The sequence below is a fragment of the Saccopteryx bilineata genome, chromosome 8 (assembly GCF_036850765.1).
Source record: "Saccopteryx bilineata isolate mSacBil1 chromosome 8, mSacBil1_pri_phased_curated, whole genome shotgun sequence".
In the NCBI taxonomy this organism is placed as follows: Eukaryota; Metazoa; Chordata; class Mammalia; order Chiroptera; family Emballonuridae; genus Saccopteryx; species Saccopteryx bilineata.
Window position 1 is genome coordinate 257,376 of NC_089497.1, and position 16,990 is coordinate 274,365.

Here is a 16,990-nt window from a genome sequence, read left to right on the forward strand (position 1 = left end):
GTCCCCCAGACAGCACCAGGGCTGCTCCAAAGACCCAACAAGAACCCCGCCTCCCGAAATCCAGGAGATGAGGACCTGGGGCACATGGTGAACACGTGTCAGCACCACCAGGCCGGCTGCCATGTCCTCAACCTGGAGGGTCACACCCAGGCTGGTATCTGGTGACCCCGACTCCCAGAGACCCCATGGAGGGAAGTGACGTGAACTCTGAGGGCTGACAGCCGAGCTGAGCCTGCGGTGTCCCCTCTGAGGGAATGTCCTTCTCCTCACTCGCCATCCCCACTCTCTCCTCCTGTCAGTGCTGAGGACAGCCTGCTCTTCCACCAGCCCCGCCTCAGACCTGCTCTCAGACTCGACTCATGCTTCCTCTGCAGAACCCACGAGGGGGCAGGCGGCGTCCATGCCTCAGACCCAGCTCACCCCCACCCCCCAAGGGCCTTGCAGCTGGCTGGGACTTCCGCTCACAAGGGTTTCCCCATGTCCCCCTTCTCGTGGCACGTTCTGCCAGTCCCACCTGCACATGCCGCACAGCCAGCCCATGCGCAAAGAGCCTCTCGCGCCACACCCCGAGAAAAAGGTCAAACCCCAGAGCCAGACGCTCACACACGACACAGCACCAGCCTTTAGGGTTCCCAGAGCACCTACTGTGTGCCGGTCTCTGTTCTAGGCGCCGGCTGGGCCCGAGCACCTACTGTGTGCCGGTCTCTGTTCTAGGCGCCGGCTGGGCCCGAGCACCTACTGTGTGCCGGTCTCTGTTCTAGGCGCCGACTGGGCCCGAGCACCTACTGTGTGCTGGTCTGTTCTAAGCGCCGGCTGGGCCCGAGCACCTACTGTGTGCCGGTCTCTGTTCTAGGCGCCGGCTGGGCCCGAGCACCTACTGTGTGCCGGTCTCTGTTCTAGGCGCCGGCTGGGCCCGAGCACCTACTGTGAGCTGGTCTCTGTTCTAGGCGCCGGCTGGGCCCGAGCACCTACTGTGTGCTGGTCTGTTCTAGGTGCCAACTGGGCCTGGACTTGTGTTGAGTCAGCCCAGAGAGCCCCCGTGTGCCCCTGCTCTGCTCTCCCACGACTGCCCACAGGGCTCCCCACCCACAGCACTGGCCATGGTGGGGACGACTGCATGGCCACCGCGGGGTCGTGGCCCTGGTCGCTGCCCTCCCTGTCCCCGGAAGGCGCGGGGTCGTGGCCCTGGGCGCTGCCCTCCCTGTCCCTGGAAGGCGCGGGGTCGTGGCCCTGGGCGCTGCCCTCCCTGTCCCCGGAAGGCGCGGGGTCGTGGCCCTGGTCGCTGCCCTCCCTGCCCCCGGAAGGCGCGGGGTCGTGGCCCTGGTCGCTGCCCTCCCTGCCCCCGGAAGGCGTGGGGTCGTGGCCCTGGTCGCTGCCCTCCCTGCCCCCGGAAGGCGCGGGGTCGTGGCCCTGGGCGCTGCCCTCCCTGTCCCCAGAAGGCGCGGGGTCGTGGCCCTGGGCGCTGCCCTCCCTGCCCCCGGAAGGCCGCGGGCACTCACTTGTTGAAGAGGTTGAGGCCGATGCGGTAGTGCCTCTTGCGGATGACGTCGTTGCTGAAGGCGGGCGAGTCCCAGCTGTTCCGCGTCTCCTTGTGGTAGGTCTGCTTGCTGAGCGTCTGCTCCCGCAGGCTGTCCCGGGACGAGGACTCGGAGCTGCAGTTGATGGTGTCGTTGGAGTTGGAGGTGCTGTTGATGCTGTCGTTGTCCCCGTCCGAGTAGTCGGACTCGGACTTGCTCTGCCTATTGGCTGAGCCGTTGATGGCCAGGTGGCCGTCCAGGGGCCTGGGGGGTCGGGGCCGCAAGTCCGGCTCCTCCCGGGGCAGGCCCTTCGGGGGGCCGCTGTGGGGGCCGTGCTTGGGGCTGCCCTGCTGCCCGCCCAGACCGCGCTCGTAGGCGCTCTGCCTCTTGAGCGAGCCCCGGTCCGAGCGGTCGCTGAGGTCCACCGAGCTGTCACTGGGCGGCTCGATGGTGAGCAGGGGCAGGTGCTCCACCCGCAGCCGCTGCTCCTGCTGCTCGAGGGACGGCGTGCTCTGGCAGCTCGTGTCCGTGTCCCCCTTGTCGTCCTTGTGAGCCAGCGCCCAGTAGTCCTGGGCGGTGCCCCCCGCCCGCAGCTGCAGGTCCAGCTCAGCACTGGACGGCCGGTGCCCCTCCTGGGAGAGGGGCAGGGGCGGTGACAGCTCCTCTTCGTCGATGTACAGAGTGACATCGCTGTACGAGGCCGTCATCTCGTCCAGCTTGTGGTGGTCCAGGACGTGCAGGGCCGCCTGGGGCTCGGCGTCCCGGGCCCGCGCTGTGCTGGGGGCAGACGCCTCCTCGGCGTGAAGGCTGCGGCAGTTGAGGGCATCGTCGATGGACTCGGCCAGGGACTTCACCTGCCGGGAGAAGGCGTCCTCCAGCTCGGTGATGGCGTCCGCGAAGTCGCTGGACGGGGCGGGAGACTTGAGGGACGGCGGCTCTCCAAAGTCACTGCACTCTGAGGGCACCAGGGCCCCCAGCTGAGAGCCGTCGTCGGTCACCGAGACCTGCTTCCCCTCAAAGTAGGAGCTGTGCATCTTCTCGGGCCCCTCGAAGGAGAACTGCATCCTCATGTTGGACAGCACGATGCGGCGGGACATGCGGTTCTCCGACATGGAGCTGCGCAGGCGCTCGAAGTTCTTGTTCATCTGGTACTGGCGGAAGGCCGTCTGTATGGTGCGCGCTGCATGGCGGGTCACGAGGCGTCCCCCATACTTCCGCTCTAGCATCTCCACCTGCAAGGAAGGGGGCATGAAGACGTCCCGAGGGCCAGAGCAGCACAGCACCTGCCGGTTGCCCTCCCGACCCAGCTCCACAGTGGCCCCGCTGGGAAGGCCACACAGTCCCAGAGCAACCGCGGGCACAGGACGTGCAAACCTGGGCCCCACGGTCCAACGACACGGAGGAACACGGCCTCCGAGCTCAAGCAAGGATGTTCCCTGCAGGACTTCTGAGAACCTAAGAGGAGGTGACTTCCCACATTTCCTTGGCCACAGAAGCCTGGGCCTCGTGCACCTTGTGGTGTGCAGTTTAACATGACTTTGGGGCTGTGGGAAGGGGGCAGGCAGCCCCTCCAGAGACGAGGATTCAGCAAGTCCTGGGCACTGGGCGTCAGCCACAGGCTTTCTGTGGCACTGACAAGGGTGCTCTCGTGGTCTGAGGGGGGGGGGTTCACTCAATTGTAGGGAGGCCGGACAGACCTCCAAACAGAGGAGCAGGCTTCAATGAAGCCAGACAGCTGGTCCAGGTGGGCCCTGCTCAGAGCCTGCACTGAACCCTCGGTGAGACGAGGCCATGGCTCAGCCCAGCCAGGCTCAGGGACAACGGGCTACGACACCCTCAGCTGTGCTCCTGGGAGGTGTTGACAGGTTACGGGGTTCCCAACTCCCCTCCTGTGCAGATGAGGAAACCGAGGCTCAGAGAAGAGACAACACAACCCAGGGTCGGGTGTGAGCTCTCCCTCTGGCACCAGGGGTCCTGATGGCCCTCCTGAGTCTGAGCCGGGCCGGGCTGCAGGCCTGGGACTCCCAGGGTGACACGGGGGCTTCCTGAGGCCCACGCCAGCCCACTGTGACCAAGGATGGCCCGAGGGCTGCTCCCTGTGCCTCGATCCTGAGTGAGGCCAGGCAGAGCGGCTCCTGACGTGGGGCCAGACAGCTCCCAGAGCCCTGCGAAAAGGTCTGCTCGCCTGGGTCCTGCCTGGCAGCCCGTGCCGGGCATCATGCCAAAGCCGGCTGCTCTCAGGAGCGCAGGGTCAGCAGAGGCGCCCGTCACTGAAGTCAGGAGACATGGGCTGTCCGGGAGGGGCTGCCGGAGCCACTGGGGGCCGGGAGGGGAGGGCTCCCTGCTCACCCCCAAGTGTGGGTGCCGGCCCCTTGCTCACCCACTGGGGGCCTGTTCACCCCTCTGGAAAGTAAGAGTGTGCCCTGTGAGCCATCACCCCAGGGGCACCAGCGCCTGCGAATTCAGGACACACCAGCTCCCTGGTCTGGGCGGGCGTGCTATCTCGGTGGAGCAGGGAGGGTGTGGGTGGGGCGGGGCATGTGGCTCAGACTGATTTCGAAGCCTGGACAGTCAGCCAGGGTGGGTTCGTTTTTCCTCTCACCCTGAAGGGAACTTCACCTCCACATCTAGGAGCAGAGTTTGTTTCCTGGGCTTTGAGAGGCGTGCTGAGAGCCCACAGGGCCAACACAGGGCCGAAGGCTGGGCTCCAGGAAGCCCCCTCTTCTCTGCCCCCAGCTCTGGGGGCCCAGCCCCTGACGTTAGCTTTCAGGGGTGGGGGCAGGGCTACCAGCTCTGGGGTCCCAGCCCCTGATGTTAGCTTTCAGGGGTGGGGGCACGGCTACCAGCTCAGGCCCAGAGCTTGCTTCAGGGCGGACCTCACAAACCAAACAGCAAGCTGTCTGCCTGAGACCAGCTCCTCAAACCTGGGGGTACGCAGGGGAGGGGAAGAGAGGGACTTCAGGAAGGCAGACGTGGGCTGTGTGTGTGCTGACATCAGAGTCCTCTCGGTCAGTCCTCGCTGGCCCCCGGAGGACACGGTGACCCAGGCCTGCTCTTCTCATCCCCTGGGCTCACCATGGCCACTCCTCCCTCCAGGCCAGCACCCAAACAGGCCTGCCAGAAAGGTCCCTGGGGTGCAGGGAGACCGTCCCAGCAGTGCTCACCTGAGCTCCCAGTGATGCCGGTCTGCAGGCACTCAGCAGTGAGCCCACCCGACCAGGCTCTTCCACCAGCCCTCACCCCTCACTCTCCCTGTAAGGGGTGCCCCTCACAGCAGGGAGAAAGACTGACACTTTCCAGTAAGCAGAACCACAGCTCCCAGCGGCCTAGGCCTCTGCTCTCACCACAGGAACCCCCCAAGGCTGGGGAAGAATCTATGGCTTCCCACCGGCCCCTCCACTTAGATGGAACTCTGACTCCAGCTCCTCCTGGACTCAGGCGCCTACATCTGTCCTGTCTCACTTCTGCCTGAACTGCCAAGAAGCTCAGCACACTGGGGCGGGGGGGCTCGGTGGTCCACACTGTCACCTCTCCCCACAGTCCCCCTCCCGCTGGGAAGCCACCTCCACACACTCCTGGTTCTAATGCCACTCAGAGAGGTCCTCCCACCACTGTATCCAACGCTGTCACCTCTCACCATCACTTCTGGAGTTAAACTGTCTTTATTGCTAACGTGTCTGTGGCCCATTTCCTGGCCACAGTGTCTGCTCAGGAGCTGGGCATGGCCTTGCCCACTGCCGACTCCCTGGCACCCAGCGCAGTGCTGGCAGAGGTGGCTATCTGGCTACTATGCACGGGCGAGGATGAACAGCAACGGCCACGGGAAGGCCACACGAGGCCCAGGATATGTCTGCAGGCCCCCATCAAGGCCCAGCCTCTCTCAGCTCCACTGTGCTGGACCTGCCGCTGGTCCACTACCCACATTGCTTCTGACCCACACAGGGTCTCGGAGCGACTGACACACGGAGTGGACCCCTCACCCCTGCGGCTGGCCTGGTCACAGGGCAAACACCACGGGGCAGGAGACTGGGCTCCTTCAGCCCAGGACGGGGCCATCTGCTCTCAGGCTCTGGCCATTTGCCATCTCCCTGCTCAGGACCAGTCACAGGGAGGGGGATGCAGAGGGCTGAGGGTCAGGGCTGTCCACAGTCGGAGGGCAACACCAAGAGCAGGAAGACCCAGCGCGGGCAGTACCCACTGCCCCCCGGACATGTCAGGGCCATACCAGGCCCTGACCCTGCTCCAGAAAAGACAATACGGAGACTGGAAGCAGGCAGAGGGCAGCCTGGTGGGGGGCAGAGGTGGGCAGAGGCGCCCAGGAAGGGCCCAGGAGCGAGGGGGTCAGACGACAGCCTGCCCCCCGCCCCTGCTCAGGCTCTTCCCACGGCCTTTGACACCGACGCCTGACGTCCTCTCAGAGTCCACACTTGAAGTCTGTTAAAGTGCCTACTATGTGCCTCCACTCTGAGGGGCACCCGGTGACCTCCTGCCCATCTCAGAGTCCACACTTGAAGTCTGTTAAAGTGCCTACTATGTGCCTCCACTCTGAGGGGCACCCGGTGACCTCCTGCCCATCTCAGAGTCCACACTTGAAGTCTGTTAAAGTGCCTACTATGTGCCTCCACTCTGAGGGGCACCCGGTGACCTCCTGCCCATCTCAGAGTCCACACTTGAAGTCTGTTAAAGTGCCTACTATGTGCCTCCACTCTGAGGGGCACCCGGTGACCTCCTGCCCATCCCGCCCGAGAGGCTGCTGGTCCTTCCCGGAGCCAGGCCCAGGGGCACCCCCACCTCGCCTGGCACAGGTGCAGACCCCACAGGGGGGGTCCGGGCGGCCCTGGAGGAGGAAGTGCAGTTCTCAGAGGCGGTTTCACACGAGAACGCTGGGCTGTGCACCGGGGGGTGGTGGGGTGGTGGGGGTGTAACGAGCACCCTCTCTCTTACTGGCTGTGGTCGGGCTTGTTCTCTTCAGAGCAAGAACCATTTCCGTTGTGAACTGACCCCCTCCCTCCCCCCAGGCGCCTCCTAAACAGACTTCCCAAGGGTCAGCTCTCTCCTGGGGACTCAGAACCTGTATGTCCTTGTGGTGTCCGGCCTGAGGGCCCCGAGCCCAGCAGAGTCCTTTGCACAGAGCCCTCCAGGTATGGGGCGGAGTGGCTCAGGCAGAGGCCACAGCCCCAGGAACAAGCACTGACTCACACCCAGCACTGGGGGCAGGACAGCAGCACTCAGCTGAGATGCTGCCACCGCAGTGGCCCCGGAAAGGCCACGTCATCTCAGGCAGCCCTGCGCCTGTCCCCCACCCTCCCGTGGCCAGAGGCCAGCCCGCCTACCTGCTTGTCCTGCAGGTCCGAGGAGAGCTCATAGCTCTCAGAGAGGGAGCGGGACCGCTTGATGGCCTCCTCCTCGGCCTGCTTGCGCAGGATGGAGGTTGAGTGCTGCAGCTTGGGCCTCCGCACGCGCTGCTGCTGCTGCCCCAGGGGCCCCGAGTACAGCCCATAGGCGCCCCCGGAGGTGTGCTCGTAGTGGTCCGGGCTCAGGCTGGAGCCGGGCGCCAAGGGGCCCTGGCGATAGGCCGAGGGGCTGTCCAGCGACGCACAGGTCTCGCTGCCAGGGGCCTCGCCCTCCACGCTGCAGAAGAGAGGAGAGAGGCTACGTGAGCAGGACATCAGAGCCCAAGGCCTTTCAAGCCCTAGCAGCGGGGGGGGGGGGGGGGGGGGAGGCGGCCGGGAGGAGCCTGCAGCACTGGGCAGCCTCTGCGACCGTCTGCCCAGCTCCCCTCCTACGTCCATCTCCCCGCGCAGCCTCTGCGACCGTCTGCCCAGCTCCCCTCCTACGTCCATCTCCCCGCGCAGCTGGGCGACCCTGCCCAGCTCCCCTCCTACGTCCATCTCCCCGCGCAGCCGGGCGACCCTGCCCAGCTCCCCTCCTACGTCCATCTCCCCGCGCAGCCGGGCGACCCTGCCCAGCTCCCCTCCTATGTCCATCTCCCCGCGCAGCCGGGCGACCCTGCCCAGCTCCCCTCCTACGTCCATCTCCCCGCACAGCCTGGGCAACCGTCTGCCCAGCTCCCCTCCTACGTCCATCTCCCCGCGCGGCCGGGCGACCCTGCCCCTTCCTGGGGCTCCGCTCAGCCGGGTTTCGTTTTCGCTGTCAACTCACCACCTCTGACAGCTGACACTTGACTAACTGATCTTGCTTACTGTCTATCTCCTGCACAGAAACGTCAGCTTGTGAGAACAGAGGGTCAGCCCACTGATGACCCAGAGCCCAGAGCAGGAAACATCTCCCTGGCTGGACGGGCCTGTCACCTCCTCTCCCTCTCTGACCACCTGCATTAAGTAAACCACTGATTTTTGTACTTAAAAAAAAAGTCTTTAACAAAAGTGACTCTCTGCTGCACTCCTGCTTGGCGGTCGTGCGCTGTGCTGGTGCTTCCTATGGGCTGAACGGTGTCCCCTAATCCTCACGTTGAGCCCTAACCCCCAGGACTGCAGAATATGTCTGTATTTACAGGCAGGGTCTTTAAGAGAGAATGAAGTTAAAATGAAGCCATTATGGCCCTAACCCCGCAGGTCCGCAGACTGGCATGGAAGCTGTGGCAGCATTTGAAACCACTGAGGAGTTCTTACGAGACGAGACGAGGACACAGACACACAGAGGACGGCCAGGCGAGGAAGCAGTCCTCTACAGGCCAAGGACACAGGCCTCAAAGTAACCCACCCACCAACACCTGGATCCCACTTTCAGCCTCAGGAACCGTGAGGAACAAGCATCTGCTGGCACAGCCACCGAGCCTGTGACACTTGTCTAGCACAGGGACTTGCACAGAGTGAGGGGTGCCCAGACTAAAGCCCAAGCCGGGTGCCCCCCCACACACACCATGGCCACTCATCTCAGATGTCTCCACATTCCCCTGAAGTCCCCAGCACTGAGCAGGAGCATGGTGACTGGGGGAGACAGGGGCCTGGTTGACTTACTCATCCCAACCCTGTGAACTTGGTGATGGACTCTGATTTCTACTGCAGACTGCTTTGCAGCACTGGGCAAGCAGTGAGGGAGGGAGACATTTACCCAAGACAATTCTGGGACAGCTTCTGGTGCCCCTCCGAGGGAGCTGAGCCTTTCCAAGTGCCCGTCCCTGTGGGATACAACTCAACCTTTAAAGAGCCCTGGGCAGGGCAGGTCTCTCTGGAAGAGGCCCAGTACTTCTGGAGAAGGGGCCCAGGCCCCACCCAGTGGCTCCATCTTCAGACCAATGGGACGCCCTGCATTTGAGAGCCTGGGGCCAGCTGTCCACTCACCCAGCTCTGCTTCCACTACCAGCACCTGTCACCGGCTGGCAGGGCCTCACTGTGAAGTGCAGACACTGGGGCTCCTCGGAGGGGCCACTCCCCAGGGAGGTGGCCCTGAAGCCGAGGGCCAGCAGCAGACAGCTGCGGTGAACAGGGAGCCGTCTGCCTTTGACTCAAATTCTGCCCTGAGCAGAGATGGCTGCAAACCCAACTGCCATGCAAGAACAGGACAAGACTTCCCTCCACCACTGGCTCTGGCCTCTGGGGACATGCAGTGGCTCTCCTGTGACAAAGGACATCCCCTTCTGCTCCCCAGTGGCCACAGGGTGATGGAAGTACTTCCTCGGGGAAGAGCCTTGGCCTAGAAATTGAGGTGAGGTGCTTGCCTTGATCGGGCTGTGAGTCAGGGAGGGCTGGCCCTCATTCACAGCCTGCTTCCCCGAGTGTAACCCAGATGTGCTGGCCTGCTGGCCTCCCAGGTCTGGGGAGAACCACCCCCCAAGGCCCTCCTGACATCCGTCAGCCAACAGCAGCTTCCTTTGGGCCTCGTGTGTATGTGTGGGGTAGGGTGAGGGCACGCAGAACTTAAAACTCTGGTCCTGTTTTGTGGACGGAGAAGGGGTGCTGAAATACATCCAACCAAAAGTAACCTCACAGCGTAATCTGATCCTAACTTCCTAACTGGGCAGGCAGCGTGGGCAGTCACAGCCCAGACCTACAAAAGGTGCATCTCTGCCTTAATCAAGCCCTGGTCCTTTGTTTTTTCTTAGAGAGAAAGAGAAGTGAAGAGGGAGAGGGAGAAGGAGGTGAAGAGAGGTGGAAAACGGGGAGGGGGAGAGAGAGAGAGAGAGAGAGAGAGAGAGAGAGAGTGAGTTACCATTCGCAGTTCAACTTATTTATGAATTTATTGATTCTTGTATGTGCCCTGACTGGGGATTGAACTCCCAACCTTGGCGTATCAGGAGGACACTCTACCGGGCCAGGATGCCCATTACTTCTGTGCATCTAGGTTACCACACACCTTGGAAGTGCCTTTGTCAGGGCCCTCGGAAGCATGCACCCTCAGGGAGCGTGCAATCTTGCTAACTCTCCTGCACCTGCTCCCCCAGCCCCATGTCATCGCCACTGTTCCCTCCTTACTCCTCAATGCATGAAGGAAACTTCAGAGCCACCGTTCTCTGGAGATCTGAGATCCTGCTCCCCAGCATGTCACCTTTATGGCTAAGAAAAAAAACCCTACAAAAATTCTCCACAGGTTTGGACGTTTCCTACACCAACGTTTACTGGGTCTGGTTGGCAGCGTTCTGAAGCCCGCCCAGGACGACGCTGCAGGCCTGTAGCTGGGGCTGGGTGCCAGCAGGTGCCCGTGTGCCCGCCTGCTCCCTGCTTCACACCGGTGAACCTGAAATGCCTGACCTCCTGACTTTGAGCTGTTTCTTAGGAAATCCTCCAGGTGGCTAAGGGCTGAGATAACCCTGAGAAAGGAGGGGGGGGATGGTCTGCTGCTTTTAACTTTTTTAAAAATTGCGTTGCTTACTGAAAGTCTGAACAAGATCCCTCCTGGTTCATGAGAGACTGGACTTGCCTGCCCAGCCCAGACCTCAGGGGTTCCCGGGTGAGGAGAGGATGTGGGAGGGGCAGAGAAAGCACCCCTGGGGGGCACGACGCAGTCCTCCACCGCTCACTCCTCCCGGATGTGCACACACAGGCTGGCTTCCCAGGTCTGCTCAGACTCTCCAGATCTCAAAGAAAAACTGAAAATCAACCGGGGGGACCGTGTCTCTGAGCCCCACAACCGGCCGCCTCCCATCAAGACTCCCGCAGGGTCCTTTGTGCCCTCCTCACCTCCACACACAATTAGAAAAGGCGGGGCATAAAACCAGGCAGAGCGAACGGGACACGTCTAACTGGCACCTCGCAGCGCCAAGAGGAGGTCTCAGATAAACGAGTCAACCCACGAGGCAGTGCTGGTGGAGACCCGATTCCTTGAGGCATTAAAAACGTGTGCCCTTATTTTAAGAGGAGTAAGGTCACTTGGAATTTGACTTGTCCGGGACAGATACAAGGTTTAAGTGTCTTCTTACCCCAACAGCCAAAACAAAATTTGGATCCAACTGTTCTTTTACGACTTGGTGACTTTTTCTCATGACTAACAGGTCCCTCTGTGTGTATATTTCTAAATACACAGGTTGTAAGTGGGAGACAACGTTCTACCTCTGGATGATATTGTTAAAATCAATTTAGTGAGTTATAATTAACAGATTTTGAAGTCAAGTGCTTGTCATGATTGGCTCTTCTACAATTCTCAGAAATGTAGACACTAACTCAAATTCAAGTTCACACGATCTAGTGTTAATCTTTAGTAAATGAGGTAGAACAGAAATGTCTTTCATTACTGCTATTAAATATAGTATTTATATATTAAGGCAGTTTTACAAAAATAATCCATGTTAATAGTGTCTGTGGAGGTTATAAAATATCTTCATAAATTTGACTTGTTAGTTTTCACTAGAAATCGAGGTTTTAAGGGTTAAAGATCTCGTACGTGTAGGAACAACTCTGTGGTTCTTCCCAAGGGCCTCTGGAAGCTCAGAGGTGGTTTTTCGATGTTAAATTGCACGGGGGGGGGGCACTGTAAAATAAGTGATAAAAGATGAGCAGGGAGGGGGACAGGAAGCCCAGGACGGCCTCTGGCTCTTCCCCGCCCCCCTGGGTCCGCAGTGTCCGGGTTCTGCGCTCGTTCGTCCATGCTCCTCATGGAGGAAGGCACTCAGGAGCTGATGTTACTGAAAGGAGATGTCCTACACTATTGCTAAGGCTTAATGAAACCCTTCAGGAGAATGCCCAGCAGGCAGCCACTTCCTGTCACACACAGCAAGCTCCCAGGAGACACAGGCTTTAAAGGTCACTGGCTGGCCCTGGAGATTCTGTTGATTAGAAACACCATCAAATAAAAGACACTCTTCACCCTCATTGGAGGGGAGCTCTCAGGTGCCTAACTGCTAATGGACACCCACCAGCTGCCCCTGACACTTGCCTCCACCTACCAGGGACACGAACGACCCCTCCAGGACCAGAGCCCCTGGCAGAGGCAGACCTCTACCCCACGACATTGACAAGGTCTGTGTACCAACACACTGATGGCGAACTCAGAACCCATTCGGATAGTCTGTGCCTGGCTGCTGATAACATCAGTCATAACAACAGGTACACTTGTTCTCTGGGTTTCTCTATAGTCCCACTCCTTACGATTACTGAAGATGGCAAAGATAACTGTTAATACTCTCTTCACGGCTTGTTTGAATGTTACACCACACACAAAACACAGAAAACGAGACAGAAGGCAGAATTCGAGCCATGACAGTTCACGGGACAGAAACGACCCAGAGTGGTTTTTCACAACGAGGCCATTGGGCCTGACTGTTCTTCTCTTCTGGGAAATTCAGCCTCGGCTCCACCCCACGGTCACGGTCTCACCCTCTCCCCGGTTGTCCACCGTTCTAGCCAGACGACGTTGATGCTGAGGCTTTCTGGGACTGAGCCTGCCCAGGGCCGAGACCACACTGTCTGACCAGAAGGCTGGTTATCAGTGCAACCTCTGGACTGATTTACGACCAAACAAGGAGACTGTGGACAAAAAGGGGGTTCTATGGGAAGGAACCTCCCAGGGTGATTGGATCCTAAGTTCCTAACTGGGCGGGTCACACCCCAGGCACAGAACTTAATCCAGGCCTGTCCTCTGTTCCTGTGCAGCCAGGTAACACCCCTGGGAGATAAGCCTGGACCACTCTCAACAGAGCACAGAGCCTTCACTCTCCCGGAAGCCAGTCCCTGCCTTGCTTTCTCCCACCTGCACAGAACCTTCCTTAAGTTCCCTCCTGAATCTCAAAGGTGTAAAAGAAACTTCAGAACTGCCCCTCTCAGGGGCATTTGAGATCTTGCTCCCTAGCATGTCGTCAGTTGGGTGCAAATATTATACAAACTCTCTACAAGTTTTCGACATTCCTCACGTCGACAGTTCTGGTAAAGCTTCAAGCAGTGCCTCACAACGAAGGGGTCCCCACATCAGACCCACAGTGGTCGATGCCAACGGACAGGTGAGCTGACAGTCTCTGCAAACACCCTACCCACCTGCCGTGTGGCCGAAAGCCCAGCACGGCTCCCTCCACTCGCCTTCTCTGCAGCCTGTGAGCACCTGGCAGGGAAGCTTTCTGCATACACGCGCACACACACAGTCACACACATGCACACACACAGTCACACACACACACACTCACACACACACACACACACACACTCACACTCGGGCAGGCAGATGCAGACAGCCATGCTGGAAATGCTCACATGGACTTAGAACAGTCTGGCCACCCCGAGTCTGCAGAAGCAGAGACAGAGGAAGGTTTCTGAGCAGCCCCCGGAGCGGACGCAGCACATGCTCACGGGCACTTCTGAGCTGCCAGCGGCTCTGCCGGGCAGAGAGAGCCCTGCACCGTCCCCGCACTACCCGACACGCGGCTCTGGGAGGAAGCGGCCATGCCCACCTCTCCTGTCGGCGAGGGTCCAACCCTTTCCCTAGCCCTTGTTGATCTGCCCCAAGATAAACTTGAGCAGGAGAAACAGGGCACCCCTCAGGCAGGGAGGGGGTGCGGGCCCGGGCCTGCCCGTGAATCTGTGAAGTTCTGTCATCAGACCCAGTGGCCTGCGGGTGGGGACACAGGGGACTAAGAAAAGCCAAGAGCATGAGGGTCGTTGAGCTAAGGGCTCTGCCTCGCCCTGCACTGGGCAAGGGTCTGGCTGCCCTCACAGGCTGGTCACAAGCAGGGTGTGCCTGCTGGAAGGAGGCCCTGGGCCCGGCAGGAGGAGCCCCGCAGTGGAGGTGGGGGGAGCAGGAACCTCGTGGAGCTGGGCCGGCCCGGCACTCCGCTCTGCTCACCACCTAGCCTCCTACATGTCCCCGCACACGCTCGGGGGACAGGCCTGCATGCGAGACCACGGAAAGGGGTCCGGCCTTCCCCTCAGCATGGCAACCCCGGCCTTTCCCTCAATCAGCCCGACCTTCCAAACACCCACACTCTGCCCACGGCTCCGCAGTGGGTCCAGCCACCAACACAGCTTCTGGGATTATCACGACAGCCTCCTCACTGACCGGCTGGCCTCTCTGCTCCCTTCAGTGGTCAGGGGAACCCTGACAAAACATACACCTGGCCAGTGCCTCCCCCACTCCCCACCAGGGAGAAGATACTGTCCTGGCCGTGCCCCTCAGGACCTGCGTCCTGTGGACCTCATCCTGGCCAGTGCCTCCCCCACTCCCCACCAGGGAGAAGATACTGTCCTGGCCGTGCCCCTCAGGACCTGCGTCCTGTGGACCTCATCCTGGCCAGTGCCTCCTCCACTCCCCACCAGGGAGAAGATACTGTCCTGGCCGTGCCCCTCAGGACCTGCGTCCTGTGGACCTCATCTTGGTCAGTGCCTCCTCCACTCCCCACCAGGGAGAAGATACTGTCCTGGCCGTGCCCCTCAGGACCTGTGTCCTGTGGACCTCATCCTGGTGCCTCCTCCACTCCCCACCACGGAGAAGACACTGTCCTGGCCGTGCCCCTCAGGACCTGCGCCCTGTGGACCTCATCCTGGTGCCTCTTCCCTCGCTCATCCTAGTCCAGCTCCCTAGCTGCCTCTCTTCTTGAGTCAGGCACACTCCTGCCACAGGGACTTTGCACTGGCTATGCCTTCTGCATGGCCCTCACCCCCCGTCCATCAGGTCTCCACTCAGGGCTGCCTTCCGAAGGAGCCCATTACCTATGTATGTAAAACCAGCACCCCCTCCCCCAGCACCTGCTCCTTACGCCGCGGGCCCTCCAGGACGATCGTCCACTGCGAGCGCACTGCGTGAAGCAGCCAACCATGGTCTCTGCTGTGCTGTCCGTCTGCCCCATCAGCACGCAGGCTCCAGGAGGGCGAGGCGATGCATCTGCTTTGTCCACGGACACCCCCAGGGCCCACACATGTGCCCCACAAACAGTGCTCAGTGAGTGCGTGTGGAGGGAAGTGTTCCCGCACGGCTGCTGTGTGCTGGGTCCTGACACATGGCGTTTTTCCCTACCTCACCCCCGCTGGACGGCCTCCAAGCCGCAGACCTGGCTCGTGATATCTCCCCCTTCCATGCGGTGACGCAGCGCCTGAGCTCGACAGTCCCCCGCCCACAGCGGATTGCCCAGGGACAAAGGTCTTTGCTTCTGACCTGAGCACATCACGGCTGGGATGCTGGGGTCAGGGAGCTGACCCCACACCCCCTCACCCCACCCCTGCTTCCTCCTCCCTGAGCCCCAGGCCTGCCCGGCCACGCTCCAGACCCCAAGTGGAGTTCAGCATCTCCCCACGCATCAGCTCCCTGGGGAAGCTCCTTTCGTGGCCAGAGCGCACTGCCAGGACTGGATGCTGCAGTCAGTCCTCAGTCCACACGGGCTCACAACCGCTCACGCTCCTGGGCCACTTGGAGACCGAGGCGTGGGGCGGGCACCTGTCCCAAGGCCCTCACATTCCCTGACAGCGTGGGGTTTCTGGAACATTCCATGACAACTAGGTGCTGCTGCCTGCAATCCAGAGGGTGCTCCCGAGAGTCACGCTGAGACCAGAGCCACACAAGAGGTGAACACAGCAACTCCACTGCACGCTGTTTCTACGCCCAGAAACACGGAAACCACCTAGATGCCCGTCGACAGGGGCTGATTCAGATTAAGTCAGTCTGTGGAATGGGACTATCACCATGGGGGAAGATCGGGTTTGCAGACTGTTCTGATGGGGAGGCTGGGGGATGGATGTCCTGCTGCCCACAGTGTGACATGAACTGACAGTGCCACGCAGCTGAGAACCAGTGGCCGGGGAGAAGCAGCCAGACGTGAGCAACCTGTGGTCAGCCCAGCTCCGGTCACAGCATAAGGCCATGCTGGCGCAGCACTGACCAGCTGTCCAAAGCCCTGAAACTGGGGCTGCAGATATGGACTCTGTTCACCTGCCTCCGCACGCCCACCTGGGTCCTGCACAGCTGCCTCCGCACGCCCACCTGGGTCCTGCACAGCTGCCCCCGCACGCCCACCTGGGTCCTGCACAGCTGCCCCCGCACGCCCACCTGGGTCCTGCACAGCTGCCTCCGCACGCCCACCTGGGTCCTGCACAGCTGCCTCCGCACGCCCACCTGGTCCTGCACAGCTGCCTCCGCACGCCCACCTGGGTCCTGCACAGCTGCCCCCGCACGCCCACCTGGGTCCTGCACAGCTGCCCCCGCACGCCCACCTGGGTCCTGCACAGCTGCCCCCGCACGCCCACCTGGGTCCTGCACAGCTGCCCCCGCACGCCCACCTGGGTCCTGCACAGCTGCCCCCGCACGCCCACCTGGGTCCTGCACAGCTGCCTCCGCACGCCCACCTGGGTCCTGCACAGCTGCCCCCGCACGCCCACCTGGGTCCTGCACAGCTGGCCCAGAGGGCATGTCAGGTGAAGGCTGCTGGACGGCCCCAGCCACGGTAGGCCAGGCCAAGAATAAACCCTGAGGCCTGACCAGCTGGTGGTGCAGTGGATAGAACGTCGGACTAGGATGCAGAGGACCCAGGTTCGAAACCCCGAGGTCACCAGTTTGAGTACAGACTCATCTGGCTTGAGTGTGGGTCACTGGCTTGAGTATGGGATCATAGACATGGCCCCATGGTTACTGGCTTGAGCTCAAAGGCTGCTGGCTTGAAGCTCAAAAGAGTCACTCGTTCTGCTGTAGCCCCCGGTCAAGGCACATATGAGAAAGCAATCAATGAACAACTAAGGCGCTGCAATGAAGAACTGATACTTCTCATCTCTCTCCCTTCCTGTCTGTCTGTTCCTCTCTTTGACTCTCTGTCAAAATATATAAAAAAAAGAATAAACCCCGAGGCGTGGTCGGCCCTCCCACAAGCACTGGGGCTGCTGAGCAGAGAGAAAGGAGGCGAAGGAGGACGACCTGTCCTGTCCTGTCTTGTCATCTAGCCTCATGACAACAAGCTGGCAGGCAGAGGAGGGGGGTTTCTCCCGCGGACAGACTGTGACCCACGTCGTCCTGGCTGCCAGACTCCCATGGCCATGCTGCGTAGGGTAGGGGGTGGTGGGTTCTGTCACCAGAAGTGTGCAGGCTGCAGCAGGCCAGACACGGGCAGA

At 61.0% G+C, this 16,990-nt stretch overlaps 1 protein-coding gene across 10 annotated transcripts in view; it reads right to left on the reverse strand.

Annotated features, from left to right (window-relative positions):
- Positions 1 to 16,990, reverse strand: part of IQSEC1 (IQ motif and Sec7 domain ArfGEF 1) — a 205,598-nt gene that overhangs the window by 25,437 nt on the left and 163,171 nt on the right. For all 10 annotated transcript variants that reach the window (XM_066241778.1, XM_066241771.1, XM_066241768.1 and 7 more), the window contains 2 exons: positions 6,851 to 7,148; positions 1,500 to 2,749 (listed from right to left, as the gene is read on the reverse strand). In XM_066241778.1, the coding sequence (XP_066097875.1) occupies positions 1,500 to 2,743 (1,244 nt within the window). In that variant the 5' untranslated portion in view covers positions 2,744 to 2,749; positions 6,851 to 7,148. Of the gene's footprint in view, positions 1 to 1,499; positions 2,750 to 6,850; positions 7,149 to 16,990 lie in introns of those variants that run through there.